Source organism: Cynoglossus semilaevis, chromosome 9, assembly GCF_000523025.1.
Source record: "Cynoglossus semilaevis isolate Cse_v1.0 chromosome 9, Cse_v1.0, whole genome shotgun sequence".
NCBI classification, from domain to species: Eukaryota; Metazoa; Chordata; class Actinopteri; order Pleuronectiformes; family Cynoglossidae; genus Cynoglossus; species Cynoglossus semilaevis.
The window spans coordinates 12,336,905-12,359,202 of NC_024315.1; the positions used below are offsets into that span (position 1 = coordinate 12,336,905).

General features: G+C 39.3%; 2 protein-coding genes across 2 annotated transcripts; one reads left to right on the plus strand and one right to left on the minus strand.

The window, feature by feature from the left end:
- Positions 1-803: 803 nt before the first annotated feature.
- c9h4orf33 (chromosome 9 C4orf33 homolog) lies at positions 804-5,605 on the minus strand. Its single transcript, XM_008317233.3, is given in 7 exon segments — positions 804-925; positions 2,659-2,858; positions 2,947-2,987; positions 2,990-2,997; positions 3,870-3,930; positions 5,102-5,295; positions 5,378-5,605. Coding segments are annotated over 7 exon segments (666 nt in total). The 5' UTR covers positions 5,443-5,605; the 3' UTR covers positions 804-828.
- A 538-nt stretch (positions 5,606-6,143) lies between these two features.
- Positions 6,144-21,362, plus strand: sclt1 (sodium channel and clathrin linker 1). Its single transcript, XM_008317232.3, has 21 exons — positions 6,144-6,618; positions 7,184-7,251; positions 7,686-7,729; positions 7,828-7,900; positions 8,019-8,074; positions 8,432-8,567; positions 9,742-9,864; positions 10,028-10,093; positions 10,733-10,803; positions 10,913-11,003; positions 11,592-11,683; positions 11,877-12,054; positions 12,281-12,379; positions 16,996-17,067; positions 17,229-17,303; positions 17,778-17,923; positions 18,083-18,275; positions 19,149-19,345; positions 19,916-19,994; positions 20,963-21,058; positions 21,182-21,362. Exons 1-21 carry the CDS (start codon positions 6,585-6,587, stop codon positions 21,239-21,241), a joined length of 2,049 nt encoding a protein of 682 aa, XP_008315454.1. The 5' UTR covers positions 6,144-6,584; the 3' UTR covers positions 21,242-21,362.
- Positions 21,363-22,298: the final 936 nt, after the last annotated feature.

The window sequence follows — 22,298 nt, forward strand, 5'->3', positions numbered from 1 at the left end:
CATAGAGTAATGACCAAACCATGTGTGTGTTTTCTGCAGGGTGTGTGTGTTGGTAGGAGGTGAGGGGGGGTGTATTGTGTATATTCTGCAGCAGAAACACAAACATTCTGTCTGATGTCATTAAGCTAAAACACACACGCACACACATGCTACGTACTATAGCCCAGGCATGAGCAAACTTTTTGACTCGTGGGCCACAGTTGTCCTAAAATTGAACGGGGGGGCGGGTCAGGAGCAGATAGATGGAGAGTTTGTGTGAACCAAGATAAATGTATAAGTGTCATTGTAAGTCATGCATAAAGGCTGAAGCGCTAAAATGCTTTTATCATTTTCTACACCATCTGTTGTGAAAACATGGGTATTGAAGGGAAAAGGCAGAAGTAGAATGATAAAATGAATAAATGATATAATTTGGAAAAGTTTGGTGGGCCGGATTAAAAAGCTGAACGGGCCGCAACCGGCCCCCGGGCCTTAGTTTGCCCATGCCTGCTCTAGGAGCTGGAGGTCAACCATGAGTGGCCACTCAGCATATAGTAACGGCTGTAGGTCAGAGTCTGCAGAGGCAACATCAGGTGACGTCCAGCCGTTTGGGGTGTGTGTGTCTGTCTGTGTCTGTGTGTGAAGGCTGTGTGTGTCTGACAACCTGATAACACGTTTCTTGTCATGTCGTTTGACATCATTAATTAATGAACACTGATTGACCTTTGTTCTGGGTGAAATTAGTGTTTGGGCTGTGATGCTAATGCTATATGTGTGTGTGTGTGTGTGAAAGACAGAGACACAGAAAATTAGATTTTTTTTTGTTTTGTTTTGGGTTTTTAGAAATGCTCAATGTTTTCCTTTCCACAAGTCAGAGTCTGGCTGGACCCAGCCTTCTCCCATAATGCTTTGCAGGGAGAAGTTTTGGAAATACTCCAGGCGATGGCTATGACAGAGAGGGGGGGGGGAGAAAAAAGAAGAGAGAATATTATAGGATGCATAAAACCTGCACCTGCGATCATACATAAACTGTGCATGTAATTCCAGGGTGTAATTATCTGCTCAGGTGTTGGCTGCTACATCACATATCTAAAAGTGTCAGTTTTTTTAAGATGTACCTGGGTGTTCTCAAAGTTGTGCCACAAAACAATTTTAAAATCACACAAGTCAGACAAAACTTAAGTAACTCGGGAGATACTGCAGCTGGAGTACCACAAAAGAAAACCTGTCACAGCTTTATATTTTCACATGTGAGGACAGGTGTTTTCAGATAGGGAACAAACAGACTAGGAAAAACAACAACATTGTGGAAGTTTCCTTGTTTCTAGCAGTTTAGATGCTAACAAGTTTAGTTATGATTTGCGAGTAGGGATGCAAGGGATACTGGTGTCTATCAGGAACAATACTTTATTCAAATGATCTTTCTCGAAAATGCGCGGTGAACTGGCGATCTGATGCTCTGTAACGGCTTTCACCACAGTCAGGTCAGCCAGTGTTGTGTGTCTTCCTACTGCAGTTCAGGGTCTCATTGCCGTCACACTGGGCTTATTTAAGTAGGTCAACAAACCCAAGTGTTGCGGAGGTACTTTAACATCATTTAGTAGAGCAGTGGTACATGTAGATGTGGCTTTGCTGACCGCACTGAGTCACTATTTGGTTGAGACTTTTTAAATGGACGTTGTGTTCATTTGTTTTTTGACACATGGAAATGAGACTAAGTTTACGTGACAATTTGTTTACTGCAGTTCCCAAATAGTGGGGCGGGCCCCCATCAGGCAAGGGTTTGGGCGCGAGAGGCTTCCAATGGTATATGGAAGTGTACCACTGTTGTAATGCTTGAATGATAAACAAGCCTTCAGTCACTAGGTGGTAGCAGCTCATACCGTGGTTTACGTAGATAAAAAAATACATATTTATAGGTTCTCAATAGTATTACAGTTCAGGGGGGTGTGAAAAAATATCTGAAAACCACTGGTTTACTGGAATGCAGCTGGATGCTGTTCAGCTGGATGTGTTAAAGTATCGTTTTTTTCATGTATTTTTTTCTTAGTTTTATTGATATATTGTCTTAGGTGACAATAGTGTCAGTTTGCAGACTTTTCTGTTTAATACAGAACAATTTGGAGTAATGGGGAAAAACCTGTTTAGAAGACAGGATGGGCGGCTCGTTGTGACATGGCAAGAAAAATGTGGCAAGTAGTATTTTTTTTTTAATTGATTAAAACTGAAGTTATTACAATTAGTTTTTTTTTTTTAATTGATTAAAACTGAAGTCTATAAACTCTTACACAAATCCTTTGTCTGATAAAGTAAATAAACCAACCCTGATTTTCGCAAAGACAAATGTTGTGTCCCAAAGACATTCACACGTCTTTTTTTATAAATTAAAAATATACCAGAGGAAAAAACGTATGTTCATATTTACTAGTGCAAGCTTAACGTGACAGACACTCAATAACAGACTCTCTCTTCCAACAGACACACAGGGAAAGGAATAATGGCGCTGAGCTCAATGTAACATAAACTTAATGAGGTGCAAATATACAATAAGGCCTGTTGTCATGAATAATGCACATTTATGGGCTTGAGCTGCTATATGAAGATATTTAAATGATTTTACATTTGATTAAACTACAGATTGTTTATTTATTCATAGTTCATCCAGAAAAAGCTACTTACAAGTTGGGTTTTTGCCCTTCCACTATGTCTGCTTTGGGAATGGGGTAGAGAGCCTCATACGTCCGCTCCTCTCCCGATCCGTGGATTGCGTAGGAGTTCATTTTGTTCACATTGGGGGGGAAGTATGTCCAGGGAAGAAGAGCCTCTCCCTTCCACCTGTCCCCGGTGACTGTGGCACTGAACACAATTGGCAGCTGTTGCTGGAGAGAGAAATTCGATTTTTTAGAGTTTGTAGAAACTTTTTTTTTGTTTTGTTTTTTCAGATTATCTCCAAGAGTGTTTGCCTACCACAAAAGCTTGGCCGACTCCTGACAGCAACAAAATCAGATTTGTCCATGTCTAAAAAAAAAAAAAAAGAATATTTTTTGATAATCACATGCTGTATGTTGTTAGTCCATTGTTTTCTTGAATTCAGTAAATTCCAGTTTTCTCTGGCATTAAGGCTGCATTGAAAATCGCATTGACTTGTCTGTTCATAATGTGATAATCAACCTTAAAACTTGAACCTGCGTCTGTCTTAAAGGCTGATGCAAGATGGGGTTTTTTTGACATAAGGAAACGAATCCATGATAGGTTAAAAACAAGTTCACAATGTCTATTGAGTGAAGAAATTACAAGGATGTCTGTCAGACGGCCAAGAATAATCTCTTACAGATGATGAGGTCAGAATGACTAAAATGTGGAAAATGTTAAACGCCCAGAGGAGGGTGAGAGAGGAGCTGACACCCCACAGCTCCGCAGTCGGCTCACGGATGGCTCCTGGGAAAATGAGCTGTCTACAGACGTCCAACTAGGCAGTGGTTTTGGTAGGAAGCCAAATGCTGTTAGATTGTGAGATCACTATCTAAGATTTTATTTCAGATGAGGTTAAAAGATGTGGGCATTTACAAGTCAGAAGAAGTGTGTGGTGAAGGAGCTGCAATGTAGAAAAAAAAAAGGTTGATTCCAATGTTATGGTCTACATTTTGAGCTACCTGTCAAAATGTCCCTGTGTGATTTAAATAGATTTTCTTTTCTTGTAAGTACTTGACATATTAATGACTTCATCACCCCTGCATGTGATATAATCCCTCTTCAAAATAAAAACAACGCAATGGGAAAAACAGCCATTTAGCGAATCTACATGCGTTCAAATAGAGTAACAAACAGTTTCCAAAATTGTGTGAAAACACATGCATGCATTTACACATGCGATACTTTCTACTACTTACGGACAAAGTTCCACCTCCAGGTAATTTTCCTTCGTACTATCAAGAAAGAAGGACTCAACCACTGAGTTGATAAAGGAAAGAAAAACACAGATTAGACCTTTAGTGTTGTACGTAATGGTTTAAAAATGCATTGTTAACTTGTAAAAGGGGTATAAAGTTCAACAAAGGCAGAGACACATAAATAAATATAATATACACCAACCTTAGAGTCAGATACTAGAACGAACACACCCACTGACTTTGCACTGCGTTCAGCATGCACCAAGATTACAACAGAGATTGTTTCCAGGCTAATAACTAACATTAATGAGTCCAAATATGCCGTGCTCATTAACCAAAAATCGAACTCACTTAGGGTCAGTTTGATAGCGTTGCTGTTCCTCAACCTCATTAGGAATTTTAATCGCAGTGCAGCTTTAATTATGACACCGCAGTAACCATTATGCCCTCATAAATACGAGACAGGACTGTCCACTCTGTCAAAGTATTAGTCCTAATGTGAAACTTTGTCCTGCACTGTATGTGCCTCTTAAACTTGTGTCATAGAACTTGAATCATTAGGCAAAGGCTGAGTTGGAAAAAGTTAGAATCAATACAATGACTCAGCACAATGATGCAAGAGGTCATTATTTATTTAATATCTGTGGCACATAACATGTCAACTCGTGTGATTTATTCAGAGAGGGATGTTTTATTTGGAGCAATTTTAAAAGAATTGGTCACAACTCATCTAGTATTTGCTTTAATCTGCATACAACAGTATCATTTAAGCTGTTAAACCCATATACACTATATTTAATCCTTAACAGTTTATATTTTGATTTTCAAAAGTTTTAATATTATACTTTAGCCCAGTGGTTTCGAAAGTGGGGCCCCACAGAGCACACAGCTACTGCGTTTTAATATTATACTTTAGACCAGTGGTTTTGAAAGTGGGGGGCGGGGCCCCACAGAGCACACAGCTACTGCGCGGAGGGGTACAGCAAATTGCAGAAAAAGTTAGGAAACCACTGTGATGACCTCGGCTAAATATGCTTCTTATGGTGTGAATTTGTCATTTATGCTGAGTAGGTTTAAGGTTTACTCATCATATTTACCTTTTTTTTTTACAATATAAATAAATAAATAAAAGCAACATCCATAATCATAACTTAACAATTACTTTAAAATATGTTAATAAAATCCTCTTTGCAAATATGTAGCCGTTTTGTGCCTCCAGAACTTTTACCTACCTTCATAATCCCACAGCCCAGGGAAGGCGTGACCTGGTGGTCCTGGTGGAGCAGCTGGGTCATTGAAGAAGGGACCAGACACTTCCATCTTCAGCCCTCCCTGTCCAGGAGAGAAGGCGATCTTGATGGGATCATGGCTGACAGGATCGCTGTCCCAGGTGTGCTGGATGGCAAACTCCATCTGTGTTAGAGAACTGAAAGGTAAAACTCTTTAATAAATAAAGTTTACTGTCTGAGATCATAAAGTCAGCAGCAGCACTGAAGCCGCAGACTTACAGTGATGCACAGCACATTATTATGTGTAGAAGTGCCATGCACTGTAGTCTTAAAGCGACCCCCATGTTGTCTACAAGTCTCACTTGCTCTGACTCTGGCAATTGTGCAAAGACTGAGTTTGTCCTGTCCTAATAAGCCTATTAATCAGCTCCTTATCATGTCTGGTTAATGCCACATACAATTCTGTTACTCAATAACCCATTTAGATAATAAAAGAACATTCCACTCAGAACAATTTTTGAACCATTAAAGTGAACTTACCTGATAATGAAAGTTTTAGATAAATAGGATTTTTTGCCTTTTTGAATTGCTAATTTTGCTAAATTAATTGCTAATTGCTAAATTTCCCTTGAAAAATAGCTGATTTCTTTTTTAAATTTCCCTTGAAAAATAGCTGCTTTGCTTTCTTAAAAACAAGATATACGTACAGACAAGCAGATCACATGACTATTGCAACAGAAGCTTTGCAGCTGCTTTCTTAAAAACAAGATATATAGACAAGCAGATCATATGACTATTGCAACAGAAGCTTTGCAGCTCCTGCACTTCCTGACTAACCAGACGGACTGGTCCTAGAGCACAACGTCATTTATTTTTATTTTGAATTAATCACAAAACCATGTGTTAAATTAAATACAGAATTAGTCGAGTGCAAGCTTGAATATATGTCTTTCAGTGATTGTCGTTTTTAATATGACAATTTGTGCGTAACTATTTCAGCGCGGAACCCTTTGTTTGTATATACGGACTCATTTCAGTGACGTACAGCTTCATAGCTATTGGTTGTTGTGTTTGCTTCAAAAAGGACGGCGCAACAGAATGGCGACTAGTGAGATTTTTTAATAGATTTATTTAACTTTTTTTTAATTTGTTTGAAGAGAATGTAATTTTTAACCAGCGTAATCTAATTTCTTTATAATTTTACCTGCTTTACAAACAAGATATTTGTTCTACCTGTCGGAGTGTTAAGTAGACATGTAGCTGCGCTAGCTAACGCTGGCGACACCTAGTAACCGCACAAAGTGCCCAAATATCTGTTTAATTGTTGAATGAGGTAGACAGATTCAGTCGTTTATTTCTGGCGATCTTGAAAACGAACAAAAAGGTTGCGTAGAATTACATTTGAAGGTCATTTCCGTTTTGCATCCTTATTTGTGACCTGTTAAACCTATCAAAACAAGCTGTTTCAACGTCACCCTTGGTCACCATGGATGAAGATGTTGAGTATTTGCGTGATCAAGGTAGGGGACAAACCAAATGCAGTTATAACAGTACACTGTTGGCCACACCGACACAATAAAAACGAATAACCATCAATTTCCATTCGGCTTATAGCTGCCAACATAATTAAGCATGTCATAGCTATAACAACATAAACGTTTTCTATTAGTTCAGTTCAGTCTATGTACTGAGTGAAAATAGTATGTTAATTTATTTCCTTGTGTGTCCAAATAATGAATAAATATATATTTTCGTTACATAAATATTGCAATCTTCAAAAAGGCGTGTGTTTTGCTGTGTCAATGTGTGAATTGGACATTTTGCAACGCCTAAACAATGCGCATTACGCTCCATTTAATTTTGCAGTGGAATGTAAATCACTTGATGTAAACAAAAGTGGGTTATGAGACTCGTTATGGTTTCTACCAGGGCTGATTTCTATACAGTATTGGATTGGCAGCTCTCTACTGTTGTGTGTCATATTTGTTCAACCATGCTAATAAAGATGTGGCTCTATTATTGACAGCTAATTGGTTTGGTGTTTAGTGTTTGCTAATTTGTACCTGTTTGTCAATTTGTTTTCAGTTCAGAGATTAAATTCTGCTCTTAACCAGTATCAGCGCCACCAACAGACTGAGTCCACATCATTTCAGGTAAAAAGTAACGATCATCAACATACTGCACATTAATTGGCAGAATGATCCCAGTTATTTGAAGTGAAAGAAAAAGAATTTGTTGAATTTGTTTTGTTTGCCAACAGTGTATTTTCTAAGTGAAATTTACATACGTTATTTAAACACAGACTTTTGCTGAGTGGTGTCTTTCTAAAATGCATATCAATTGGTGAGAAGTGTTTGGATTTTAATTGTTCTCTTCTTTTGTCTTCTTTTTATTTCTCTGGTGGTATTTCTTATACTGTTTTGTTACTGTTCAGTGCTTTGGAGTTGTTTTAATTGTGGTTCATTAAAATTGTGTTTGAATTCAGTATTAAAACTTTGTTAGTATTTTGTATGAATGAGAAAAAAACAACTTTACAAAGTAAGGGGTGTTGTTACTCTCATTCCCTAAATGTTGTTTGTTCTATTAGGTTGAAGGAGAAGAGCATCCTGGGCACTGGATCTCGGACAAAAGGTCAGACAGGTTTTAACATTGCATGTCAATGTTATAACTACAGAAAGACTTTAATTCTCCAGATATTATGCAATTACAATTACATGTTTCTGTTGCAGCATCATGGCTCCTCTAATCAGAGAGTATGATCGACACATGGATGACATGAAGGACAAACTGCAGCGCTATGAGGTGACATACCAACGGGATTTTAAATGTCAAGTTTCAAAAGTAATGTTCTGTTGCAGCTTACCAATAATGCATCGAAATTTAACACAATATTTTCTTTTCGTTTTTGATGATGGACCAGACAATGATGTCAGACATTAAAGTGAAATTGCAAAGGGTCGTCAAGGAGAATGAAAGGTAAAATAAAACTTTCATTGGTGAAAGGGAATTTGTTCTACAATGGAACAACACAGACTAGTAATTATGTTTGATAATTAAAAAATAAAATAAACAACAATGTATTTTATTTAAGATATTTTCTGGTATATACTGTATATATGTATATATAATATATTATTATTATTATTATTATTATGTTAGGTGTTTAAAATCAATATAACCAAACACAATTAACCCTCAATTAATGCTCATTAACTAGAAATGTGTATGTTTGGAATAGAAAAGTTTAGAAAATACCTATAGTTTCAAGGGTGGAAGTGAGCCCATCAGATTATCAGGAATATGATCTGAATTATCCACACTTGTCATCTTTAGCCTTCATGCTGAGCTGAGGGAATCAGTGGAGAAGCAGCTGCATGCTCTGCCCGTGGCTGCAGGGATGGAGGGCAGCACGCAGGAGGAGGAAACAGTCGTCAGAAACCTCCAAGAGCAAGTCCAGCTGTCTGAGCAGGTCTGCACTTTTACTTACACTAGGTGGTGTCTTGTCTAAATGTTTAGATTCATTACACTATGACAAACATTGTTTTTTTTAACTGTCATCTGCATACTGTTTGTCTCAATAAAAAAACAAAGAGAAGATGCTTGTCTGCTGTTTCCCAGCCTGTGTACACACCATCTGGCTGCTTTGCGCTCTGGCTCTGTCACAGTCATTGGAGACTGAAATTCCGAACATTTAGTTCTTTTTCCTCACTCCGCTATCATTAAGTGGTTGGTCTATTTTTGCCAGAGACATCAGCTGGTTTAACTCTCGATGGTACATTGCATTTGTTACCTACTTTGACTTCACAGCAGCGACGGGTGTTTTTGTGCCTGAAGATGATGAAGTAGAGAGTTAGGGAAAAGCAAACAATGCGTTGACTTTTAATCTCTGGGCCTTTAAAGAGTGATTGTTGTTTCATTTTTGCAAGTTGTTGTTTTTCATATTCAGCCTAATGTTTCACAATGTTGTGTGGTAGTTTAAGCTAATCCGTCATTATGCTGAGATGGCATTCCCCCTTTCCTTGATACACATGTTTTTGAACTCTATGCAAACTCGTTTTGAAAGACCTGTCAGTTATTACTGGGCATCAGATCCGTGATCTCTTTGCTGTGAAGCAAGTGGACAGACAACCTGCCCACTGTGTGGCCCTAAGTGTAATTATTTATGTACTTTCTGCCCTCAGGACAAGAAGAAATGTGAATATTTGATAAATTAGTTGATGAACAATGTGACTTAAGGACAAATCTAAAAACATTTTCTCAAATCCTGCCGGTGTGAATCGTCAAAAAAAAAAAAACAATTTCAGTAATTTTGTTCTATTTCAACATGTTGTTAGACCTGCTTGTTTGAGTTTTTGATGCCCAATAGGCAAAATCTGCAAAAACTTTTGCTGAAATGGTCAAATAAGATACAAACAGTGGTCCTAAATGTATTCAATATATCCTAAAATAAATGTCTTGAAAATACAAAATTGTAACTCCTATTCAGCCAAAATATACGTTTTGTTTATTCAACTAAAGGTTAGTCCTAAAACCTTGTAAGTAAACCTGGAAACTCTCAGAGTCAAAGGTCATTACATCAAAAAAATAAAAACACAATTGAGCAAACACAAGTCTAATGTATTTTTGTCATTCTTGATGTTTAGGAGAGAGCTCAGGCCATGGAGCTGTGGCACGCAGCAACACAGGAGCTGGACCGTCTCCAACACATCCACCAGAAAACAATTTCCGATGGACAGATCTATAACTCTCAAAGACAACAGCTCAAGGTTGGACAATCTATGGCTGACATCCAGAGTAAAAAAAAAATCATAAATTTGTGATCACATATACCACTAGGTGGAGCTATTGTCACCAACCTTTTAGTTATTGAAAGTGTTTTCACCTTAGTTTAGGTCAACCATTAAACATTGCCTCTTTTCCCTTTTACAGGATCAACTTGTTCAGTTCCAGCAGCATTCACACAAACTCCAGGTCACCAATCAGAACCTGGACTCGGTAAGTGACGCTTAATTAGAAGCGTGTTAAATTATTGCCTCCTAATTAGCCACAGGATCGAAATGGCCGGCGTTTCTCTGAAATGAACCTTGCTCTAATGATTAATCTTGCAACTAAGCAAATTGGTTTCTTAATCACTCTGGTGGACGGCCTGAACTGTCTGCGACGTATAATGGACTGTCACTTCACGTGGTAATCCTTGAGCACAATGGAGAATGGAAACAGTGGCTACAGTTGTACTTTCTTTGTCTTTTCTTCTCTGCCGCTCTCTTTTCTCTGTCAGTCACTGATAAATACTTAAAATGGTTCAATATTGTCGCACTGTTCAGACGGAATTACTCTTTTTACGAAGGAGCTCAAACCTTTGAACACACATTTTTTGGGCATAATACAGCGTGTGAGGACAAAGTAATACAATACCCCACTGATGCATTTTTAATGAGAGAACAAGCCTTTCTGCGTCGCCCACTCTCCTCACTTCTTGTACGAGCAGGCTTTTTCAGTCTTTGTTTGAGGTGGCGGAACGTACAATATTAAATGACTAAAAGAAGCTTTTATTAAGATTTTAAGGCTACGTTTAGGTTTTAGCCCTGGGTCATGCCCCACATATGGCAGTCTTGTCTGTCTTGCCACACACAGACCAACCAGCAGCTTCTGAAGACGGTGACAGCACAGAGCACAGAGATGGAGGAGCTTCACAGCCAGCTCAGGTAACAACTGATCCAACTAAGTGACCAGGATGCTTTATGTTATATTCTATGGAAGAGTCTGTTCGTGCTGTGCCTAAGTCATTGTTTCATTTCTGATCTACTGCTGCAGGCAAGCCAAAGCTGAACTGAGGACAGCCACAGCCAAAGTGGACGAAATGACCAAGTTTGTGCAAAATGTCCAGGATCAGATGCAGAGACGGGTATGAGATGGAAGGAGAAAAAAATACATTGGTCACTGACAAAATATTAATAATTCCCTTTGGGATCAATAGACTATCTATCTATCTATGTTTTCTATCTAAATACTCTATCAGTCATACCGTTCTTACCAGGGAGAATTTCAGAAAATATAATTTGATTATCACTGCAGGGAGCAATGACCCTTTGGTCATCAAAGTTTGATGTTGAAGTAAAAAAAATAACGCTGTCAAACAATTCAACATTTTATTCTGATTAATCACAGCATAGTTGTGGATTTACTAAATCGCGTAAAAATTCAAATAATACTACAACTTCATGATGGTTTGTTGAATGCCTCAAGCTTTCAAAATTTGAGTTGTTGTTTTCAGCAATATTTTTCAGTCCATTGTTCCTCACAATCCAGTTGACAATTGTGTCAGTTTGATATATATATTTGATATTCAGACAATGTTACCACAAAACTTTGTTTTCGTAAAAATTGCCATATCAAGAGAAAAGTCCAAAACATTGGAAGTTTTTTGTCTAAAGAACTTTTGGAAACCTGAAAACTATGTGAGACTTTGCTGCATGCGTGCCTTTGTGTTTAGGAGGAGGACGTGGCAGATGCCCAGGGCCGGGAGGAAGCATCTGATAGACGGCTCCAGCAACTCCAGGTGGCGTTGAGCCAGATAGAGGCCAGGTGACCACATTAAACTCTGCAGCAGCTCCGACACAAGAAAGTTAATTAAAAGATCCATCCTAACAGTTTTAACAGTAGTTAAGTCCATGGTGCACCTTTATAGTACAATCCAGGAGGGAAATGTTCTGTTTCATTAGACTCGAGAGGTTCAGATACTTGGGTGTTTTTTTTAACCACTGTTCTCCGCTGCCAGGCTGAAGGCTTCTTCTCAGGAGGCAGAGGCTTATCGCCGAGAGAAAACTGTGTGGGAGACAAAGTTGGGGGAAGTTCAGGCACGTTCTGCCACCTTGGAAGAGGAGAAATACGAGGCTCTGAGCAAATTACGAGAAAGTGTCCAGATGGCCGAGGAAGCTGTGTTGCAGAAGGACCAGGTAAGCTCGGTTCTCGCACTGACTCTAATCTTTTCTCAACTTCTCAGAGTCCTTTCCTTTCACTCATCAGGCCTGCTCTCTCTCTCTCTCTCTCTCCCCCCCCCCCTCCCCCTCTCTTTCTCCCCCGCTCTCTCTCTCTCTCTCTCTCTCTCTGAAAAATGTCAGACGTTTTCTCCCAGCAGCCACTGCCCTTCTATAATGTGCCTGTCATCTCCCTTCCCTCCAGGCTCTGTTGAGAGAGAAACAGAAGATAGAAGAACTAGAGAAGACAAAGGCGGCCATCAAACAGTTGATCCAGGACGCCGCTGTCCGCACCAGGAAAGAGGTGGGTTTTTTAACCGCACGACACAGTGTACATATTGGGTAGTTGTACTCCATCTGGCTTGTTCCCAGATCTTTTAAAAGTACTGGAACATTAATACAATCTTCAGTGCTGGACTGGTTCTTGAAGCATGGCTAAAATAAGGCCATACACGTGGACTGTTTGTTGACAGTGCAGACATTTCTCTCCCACTGCTCAGCCGTTGCCATGGTTATGTGAAGCTGTCCTCAGGTTGTCCCCTTGCGGAAGAGGTAGGCAGCGCATGCAGTGACTCATTACCATTTAAAGATGAAGGCCCTGAAACATGCCGTTCAGAAAGAGGGTTGTTAAACACTTGTGTAAAAAAGCCAGCTGTGATCAGTCCTTTCTTTTTTTCTTTTTTCGACCAAAGCAGCTTATTAACATTTTAGTTAGACATCAAGGAAACGCATTACTTTGCATATAAGTAGCATAATTTGTCCCCTTTAAATCTTTTTTTTTTTTTTAAACTTGATTTTTCTTCTCTTAATGACTCCACACCAGCACTGCTCAGAGGAGATACAAACATGTTAATTTGCCGATTATAAATTCTTTGAAAATAAGTCCGGAGTAAATGCTATGTTTGTGACATTTTTAACCAGACACACATCTACACACACACACACACACACACTTAATTCTGAACCTCTACCGCTGCTCCTTTTATCTAACCTCACTCAGGGACATAGTGATTAATGCTCCATTAATGGGTCTTTTTCATCAAGCCCTTCAACTGTTTAATCCTGTTAATGAAGCCGAGTGCGACCGCAGTGCAGGCCGTCGTCTTAGTCTGTGGCTGACCTTCAGCACCAAGATGGAATTTTGAAAGTTTATCTGTTGATGTGGAAAAACTCTGCATTAATTGCCTTTTTCACTCCGAGTAACAGGTCATTTAGTCGTGAAGTTGGAGGTTAGAGTTAAACAATGCTGCCAAACTGAGTAAGGTTTTTACGAAAGCCCTTCACTTTTTCAATGAGGACTTAATCCCCAAACTACCCAGACTTGTAGTCAGACCTCAGACTTACCTCAGCAAGCACTCAGACCGTCATGCATGACTGGAATATTCTTCTGAATGAGAGATTTAAACATTATGTTGGAAGAAATTGACAAACTTGCCTCACGCTGGTTGACGTCTTCCTCACCGCACAAAATGTCCAATATTTTTTCTCTGTCCTTTTTTTAAGGGTGTCAGCGAGGATCTGCAGGGATCTAACAGCAGTCCAATTAAGTGTTGAACTTTAACTTCTATAATCCCTTTATTTGGCTGTTTTTCTTTGATAGTGTCAGGAGCAAGGTGACAGGGAATTAGGGGATACAAGTAGAGCAGAGTAGGAGTGGGAGCATAAAACTTTTTGACAAAGCTTGAAGTGTTTTATTTTTTTGTAATAGGGCTCATCAATCAATATCCTGCTCAATTTTCTTTCAGACAAGACAAGCATTACGCAAGACATTGTTTGTAAACTGCAGGCAGAAATGAAATAAAAAAAAAAAAAACTGAAGCTACCAAATGAGCACAGCTTTATCGGAGAAACAACATATCATTCAGACACAAACATAAGGTCACTGTCTCTTGACACACTGTGCTGGGGCGCCACTGTTGCATCACTGGGCATCACAGCAACCTGGTGCTGCCACCACCATGCTTCACAGTGGAGATGGTGTGTTTTTGGTGATGTGCAGTGTTTGGTTTCCGTCTAACATAACGTCTTGTCTGATAGCCAAGAAGCTCATTTTGGTCTCATCAGACCAAAGAATCTTCCATTTGACCATGGAGTCGTCCACATGCCTTTGTCCAGATCTAATGTGACTTTTCTTCAACAGTGGCTTTTTCATTGCCACCCTCCCATAAAGTTTTGAGCAGTGAAGAACCCGGGCAGCAGTTGCTATATGCACAGTCTCTCCTGAGTCCATCTCAGTAGCTGAAGCTTGTAACTCCTTCAGAGTAAAAATTTTGCTTTTTTCCACACAAAAATTGATTGGAAAAAACTATTTAATGTCAAAGTGAAAACAGAGCTCTATAAAGTAATGTTAATAAAACAAAGTTATATAAAGAAAAATAATTGTTGGCTGCAATCACAGCACTGGATAAGTCTCATTCAATCTTGTACATCTGCTAATTTTCTCCATTCTTTTTTGCAAAACTGCTCAAGTTCTGTCAGGTTGCGCGGGCATCAGGCATGGACAGCCTTTGACTCGGCCACTCCAGAACATTTACCTGGTTGTTTTTTAACCATTCCTGTGTTGCTTTTGCAGTATGCTTTAGATCATTGTCTTGCTGGAAAATAAATCTTCTTCCATGCCGTAGTTCTGTTGCAGACTGAATAAGATTGTCCCCCAGGATTTCAGTGTATTTTGCAGCATTTATTCTGCCCTCTATCTTTACAAGCCTTCCAGGGCCTGCTGCTGAGAAACATCCCCACAGCCTGGTGCTGCCACCACCATGCTTCACAGTGGAGATGGTGTGTTTTTGGTGATGTGCAGTGTTTGGTTTCCGTCTAACATAACGTCTTGTCTGATAGCCAAGAAGCTCATTTTGGTCTCATCAGACCAAAGAATCTTCCATTTGACCATGGAGTCGTCCACATGCCTTTGTCCAGATCTAATGTGACTTTTCTTCAACAGTGGCTTTTTCATTGCCACCCTCCCATAAAGTTTTGAGCAGTGAAGAACCCGGGCAACAGTTGCTATATGCACAGTCTCTCCTGAGTCCATCTCAGTAGCTGAAGCTTGTAACTCCTTCAGAGTAGTCGGAGGGGTCTTGGTGGATTCTCTCACTAGTCTCCTACTTGCACGGTCACTTAGTTTATGAGAGCAGCCTGATCTAGGCCGATTCACACATGTTCCATATTCATTCCATTTCTTCATGATTGATTTCACTGAACTCTGGGGGATTTCACACAAAAATTGATTGGAAAAAACTCTTTAATGTCAAAGTGAAAACAGAGCTCTATAAAGTAATGTTAATAAAACAAAGTTATATAAAGAAAAATAATTGTTGGCTGCAATCACAGCACTGGATAAGTCTCATTCAATCTTGTACATCTGCTAATTTTCTTTACTTATTATACTAATAATTGTGACACTATTGGCACCTATTGGATGGACCAGTATTGAATTTTAAAGGGGGTGAATAATTATGCAAACAATTATTTTCTTTATGTAATTTTGTTTTATTAACATTACTTTATAAAATTATGTTTTCACTTTGACATTTAAGAGTTTTTTCCAAGACATTTTTATGTGGAAAAAAAGCCAAATTTTGTGACCATGATTGATTTATGAAAGCAATAAAAGTATAAAACGTCCAAGGGGGTGAATACTTATGCTAAGCACTAGTAGTTCAAATAAATTAATATTAAGTACATCTGATACTGTCAAAAGAACACCTCGTGCAGTACTCTTGTTCCCCTTGTCTCCGTTGCTTCTGTGAGCTGAGTGCTACTGTTAAGCACAGAAAAGAGAGAGTGGGAAGTGGAGAAAGCACCTTTTGAGTGAATTGATAAAATCTGTTCTATATACTGTGCTGTGGCGCCATTTTAAAATATTGCTATAAAACAAGTAATGGTTAGCTAGGATCTGCGAGACATCTTGTGAGACATGTGGCATGGAAGCAAACTGGTCAAACAATCTTACCTATCTTTTTACCTGCCCTGAAAGTGCACAAGCATTTTTTCAGTTTTAATATTCACCAAGTGAGCCGGATTGCACCCCCTAGTGGGCCGGTTTTGAGAAATATTTGAGAAATATATTCTGTCTGGGTTCATGATGATTCATGATTCATGATAAATTTCACTGTCTCCTCCGAGAGCTCCGTCTAGATGACAGCCGGGGCCAATCTTACAACTTACCAGAGTCCCACCTACTTACATTAGCCCATGCCACTTCTTTCCTTTTTCCAGTCCTGAGACAACGTAGCACGGCGATGATAAGCTTGTCCGGCATTGTTCGCAAACTTCTTTGCTTAACATCAGAGAGGTGACATCGGGATAAACTTGTCGCTTATTGGATCTCACGATCTATTTCTGCCTATCGCGTTTGGTGTGAACGCCTCGTAAGAATCGAAAGCTAAAAGAACAACCACAGCTTTTATTACTTAACATTCACACTTTGCAAAACCAGATTTTCTAAGCCAACAATACGCAGCCTCGCTGAAGTAAAGAGATTTACTGAGGACCTAAATCTTATGATATCATCTTTTAACTCTGGGGGGAAAACAATTCAGCAAGTGCTGCAGTTTACGGCCCGTTGTTTGTGATAAATGATAACTACCATCGCTTTATCAAGTTACTGAAAGTTTTTTTTTGTCTGCAATGATGCAAATCTGAATCAGTTCTCAGCCCTGTATGTACTGTAGATCCTGCATTTGATTGAATTCCCAATGTGCTTTTAACTTGGTTTAAGATTGCAAGTTCACACAATTACTCTCACAGTCAGTATGTTTCACTTTAACTTCTAACCTTCAGTCTGTTCTCTATCTCCGCATGTACTTTTGGTGGAATAAAAGCTACGGCCTCTAGGACACAAAAATGCAAAGCAATTATGCTGCCAGCTCCCTGTGGCCAGTGTCCATATTTGAGCTGCTTGACTTTATCTCCTAACAGGTAGAAAATGTGCGCAAGCAGTGCAACGCTCAAATCCAGCGTATGGCCGAGGAGCTGTCTGCCCTGCAGTTGGTGAGATCCTCTCCTCTCAGGACAAATTCCACTCATAATCACACCCATAATCCTCCTCTGTGTGTCTGCACCTGCCTTCACATCCTTTTCATTTTGTCTCCAACCCCTCCTCTCACCCTCCTGCCCGACTCTCCTTGTTCTCTGCCTCTGCCTCTCTGTAGGAGTGTGCAGATAAAGAGTCTCAGATTGAAAGGTCTCGGCGAGAGAGGAAGGCTGCAGAGGAGGAACTGGAGAAGGTTATTATCAAAGTTAACATTGGAAGTGTGGAACAGCAACAGCTGAGCGTAGGCGGACAAATTAAGCGCCCAATTATGTGTTTAATAAATATGTTTTAGTGAATATTCAGCCTATGTTTAGTACGTGTGTATAATACTGTTGACAGGGGGAGAGGCTCTTGGTGTTACCAACAAGAAAGTGTAAAGTAAATAACAAAAAACTGCAGAGTTTAAATTTCAATATCACGACAATATTACCCATAATACTGCAGTAATGTTGCTCAGATCCATCAAATCTATCCAGATTAAATAAGATTGCAGTGCAGCGTTTCAATTCTTAAACAATATTTTGCAAGACTCCGAATATACTGTGCAGTACTCGATATTTGTATTGCACAGCACATTCGGAGTGTTGCGAAATATTGTCGAAGAATTGAAATGTCAAGATTGCGTATGGTATAATATATTAATTGTTTGAATGCCTCTGTGTGTCAGGTGTATAAGGAGGGCAGGGCAGAGCCGGCAGAGTTCAGGAAGATTGATGCTCTTCATCAGAGGTGTCTGAACGCAGAAAGGCTGAAGGAAGACGTGAGCCTGACTCTGCAAAGCACCCAGAACAAACTCAAAAAGATGGACATGGAGTAAGTGCAGTAGCAGATACTGTAGTATAATCCTATACTAGGATCCAAAAGCACAGCGACCAGAACACGTTGCTGCCAAGAGGCTGCTGCCACTCATATCAGAGATTTAAGTGGGTGTCTGCCTTTTATGATCTTTATGTCCTTAACGTCCTCCTGCAGCTACAGCGAGGAACTGTCCCGGTGCCAGGAGGAAGTGCGTCGGCTGCAGAGCTCTCTGGCTGCAGCCCGGGATGACTGCGTTAGCATCAGCGACGAGAGGCTCCAACTGCAGCAGGAAAATCTGCAGCTGCGTAAGGACATGGATGAGTTGCGCAAATCTACGGGGCTGGTCCAGAAGAAGGCCAAACAACAGGTAACCAAAGTGGCTGATAGATGCAGGAGATTGTGGTGGTACGTGTTGGCTTAAAGAGTTAGCAAGTCGCCTGTTGTCCATCGAACAGTTTAAATTTGAGGACCAGGAGACTAGTTTTTTTTTTTTTTTTTTAAAGAAGCCTTGCCACAAAACACTAAAATATATTATTAAGTAATTTGTGATTCTTTTTAATTTACATATTTAAAGGCACAATTAATCCAATTGATCCACTGCATATTCACTTATTATTGCTTAGGGTTATTAAGTAAGTCTACATGTGACACAGTGAAGTCGAAAGTTGTTTTCGAAGCGCTCTGCAATCTACTCTTAAGATGTCCAACTAAAATCCACCAATTTTTTTTCTATATATATGCATATATGTGTTTATATACATATATGTGTATGCATTATATATGTGTATATTTATATATTTTTGTGTGTATGTGTGTGTGTGTGTGTGTGTGGTTTATATTTTTGTGTGTATATGTGTGTGTGTGTGTGGATGTAATTTCTCACCTTTTCAAATGTCTATCGAAAAAAAAGGACTTGAGTTCTAGTAATGCTGAGAGGTGGTGGTTAGCTTTTTGCAAATACTGACAACAAAATGAGCAAAGTGACTCTTTCACAGCTAAAAGGCCATTAGTGAAAAATTACATACATTAAAGGCAAGGTGGCGTAATGGCACAAGTCAAGTAATAGACAAAAACAGTGAACAATGAATTTGCCATCTACAGCCGAACGCCTGCTCTACCACTTAATGTGTTGTCTCTTATGCTGAAAATATATATTTTCTAACTCTATAAGATTACACGGTTTATTTTTCCTGTTTTGTCCCAACTCCACAACACCACCTGTGTCCCCTGTCTTGCCCAGGTGTCTCAGATGGAGCACGAGTGCAGCCTAAAGGAGCAGGGACTCAGCGCACGCATGAAGGAGTTGGAAGACAGCAGCCGAAACTCCACAGCTCAGCTGACACGCCTGTTCGCCGCTCAGCAAAAAACCACTGAGCGCTGGAAGGAAGAATCCAAGAATGTGGTTCACGCTTTTGAGACAAAAATCAAAAGCCTCAAGTAAGAGCCTCTGACAACACGAGTGAAGAGGGAGAGAAACATGAGTTTATAAAAAAAAGAAACTTCAAACAGACACTTTTTGATGATCTATCAAGTGTTTTCACTCTGTAGGTAAATGTGAAGCAAGTTGGTTCTCCAGACGCTCCCTGCCTTTGTTGTTATAATCCTTTTTAAATATGATAAAAAAAAATGTCATTAAAAGAGCCTTTAAGAAAAAGCTCATAGGATACTTTTATGTCTTGAACTTTTTTGCCGTAAAAGCTATACTGCCAAAACTAAATCACTGAAGAGAAAGCCACAGCAGAGGTGGAGTGGGGTTTTTGTTTGTTTGGGTTTTTTTTTAGTTGATAAAGGCTGAAACCAAAATTGACTTACAGAACTACTTAAAGTGGGTTTGACCTCAGCAGCAGCTGCACTGTGCTGAGTTTTTTATTGGAAATGTTGAACATCTTGAAACACTTGACAATAAAGTAATAATATAAATGGACTTTCTCCCCTCCTCGGTGAGACAGCTTAGTTCTTATCTATTTCTCTCCCTTATTTTTCTTCCCGTAAATGTTTGTTTTTCAGAGCAGAGCTGAGTCGTCAAAAACAACGATCACACGAGCTTGAGATGCAGCTGGAAACTAACCACGTTACCATAGCTGAGGTATGTGGGGGTTTTTAGGTACGTCCCTGGCCAGGGATTTGGTAACACTGTATGTCACTGACATGGTGACCGGTCACATGGTGGGTTTGAACACCTGTTCTATGGGATTAGATGACTGTGGTCTGATTCAAAAGAAAAAAGTGCAAATTCCGTGTGTTTCAGACTAGGTGGTGGATTGGTAGTTTAGCTGGTTCTTCAACTCATAATCCGACGCAATTTATATTATCAACTATATACTCATGTCATTCTTGGCCACAAGAGGGCACTGTCAACACTTGTGACAACTGAACTTATACGTTAATTTATTTGGTCCATTTTGATGAGCATGTGTAAATCATTTTCCAGATGAAACATGTATACTTGGATTCTTCTGAATTTTCCAAAAATATTTGTGCGACTTTTGTTCTATTTTTTTTGTCAGATGTGACGAGTAATCTGGTGCAATGTATTTTTTTTTTGGAAAAAAATGTTTCCATCCAATTTGACCACAGTCTATATGATATAGTTGGTGATGCGAAAACAAATGCCAGAAGCAAAAAACACTTATTTATTTGATTTACAAACATCAACATTATGTTTTAGAGCAAATTTACCTAGCCTACGACTTTCTGGAGTTTTTTTATGTATGCATTTATTCAGGTCTCTACAGCTAAAATTAAACAAAGTGTCTTTCCTTAGTAAGAAAAAAAAAGTCAGAGATAAATAATTTTTCTCCAAAATGCTCCAACGCGAGCTGAGGAAAGTTTCCCTTTATGCAGAACGTATGTATTGTGTCCTGCATGCTCATGATGAATAATACCTTTTGTCTCACATGGGGGTGAGGTTGAGGATCAGAGCAGATTGACATCAGAGAAAGCCATAGGTTGAATGGAGGAACAAACGAAAGCTCCTAATTAAGTAAAGACCCAGTGACTTTTCTGCTTTTGATGTCATATAATTGATGTGCGTGCGTGTGTGTGTAAATATAGTATGAGAAACTGATGTCAGAGCATCAAGAGAAGTCCAGTCGTCTGCAGAAACGACTGACACAGGCTGAACAAAAGGCAGTGAACGCTACCCAGCAGGTATTTACTGAATGTGTAAGAAAAAAACGATGTTGTGACTCCTGCTGTCAAATATAGAATTTTTTCTTTCAGTGTTTAATTAACTAATCAATGAAGTTCTTCAACCTGTCTCCCTTTAAACAGCTGACTCTGATGACATCTCAGAGAAGGAAAGCCGCCACTATTGATCCAGAGACTCTGTAACGTGGAACGTCAATTCTTCATTCTTTTATAAAAACAAAACCTCAAGTATTCATGGTACCTGATAGGCCATAAGAGAGAGCAAATGTGAAGTCATTGGCATAAAGTGAAAACCACAACTGTATGTGTTCTTTTATACATATTTTCCGGACTATAAGTTGCACTCTTTTTTCAATTCTTTGTCAGGTTTGCGATGTATACTCAGGTGTGACTTATATATTCAAATGTATAATTTCACGTTTGTTATTTTCACACTGACAGCCACTAGAGGGCACTGGTCCGACTTATACTCTGAAGCGACTTGCATACTGTACGTATGGTTTGTGTTTTTTTCCTTCTTCATTATGCATTTTTTGGCTGGTTCGACTTATACCCTGGAGATTGAGTTCCGTTAGGCAACTGGATGTGAAATTTCAAGATTTCACGTCCAAACAGAACTATTTACCTTGACCATGACCTGGATGACTGAGAATCTTCATTGACATATACTCCGGAGAAACGTACAGTCGCTTCGGAGTATAAGATGCTCAGACTTATACTCAGACTTACTTACACTCACTGGGCTCAGACCAGTAAGTGAAGACTCATATTGATGTATGATATTTTCTGATGTAAAAGGTTTGACAAATATTGGATTAGCCATTATATCAGATCCTGACCTTCAACTAATGTTTAGTTTTGACCGCAGCCCGTCAGTGCAGGGAAAAAAAGCAAATAATGGAAAACAACACAATATGCTCTACATTTTTCACTCAAGAGTCCAGAGTGTTTGAAAGGAATTATGTTCAGTTTGGCAGTATCCTGTGCGTGTTAGTGAAAGTGAGATGAAGTGAGAAACTGGAGGTGGGTGAGAGAACTCTAATGTACCAGACTGTTTAGTCTAGTAGGTGTGATTATGTTTCCTTGGTGTTGACAGTGTTGTACCATCAGCTTCAGTTACATCATTTTACCTAGCTGTATGACTGTGATGGTAAGTCAAAAGTTTTAAGACTGTTATCATTTCAAAACCTGTTAAACTTTATTCATTGAAACATATAACATCACATCCAAGGCGTCTCCA

Excerpts from the sequence above, each read along its gene's own strand:
- sclt1 (XM_008317232.3), top strand. The coding sequence starts at position 6,585 with ATGGATGAAGATGTTGAGTATTTGCGTGATCAAG. Across the intron at positions 12,055-12,280 it reads CTGTGTTGCAGAAGGACCAG|GCTCTGTTGAGAGAGAAACA; the intron begins GTAAGCTCGGTT and ends CCTTCCCTCCAG. Across the intron at positions 18,276-19,148 it reads AGAAGAAGGCCAAACAACAG|GTGTCTCAGATGGAGCACGA; the intron begins GTAACCAAAGTG and ends TGTCTTGCCCAG.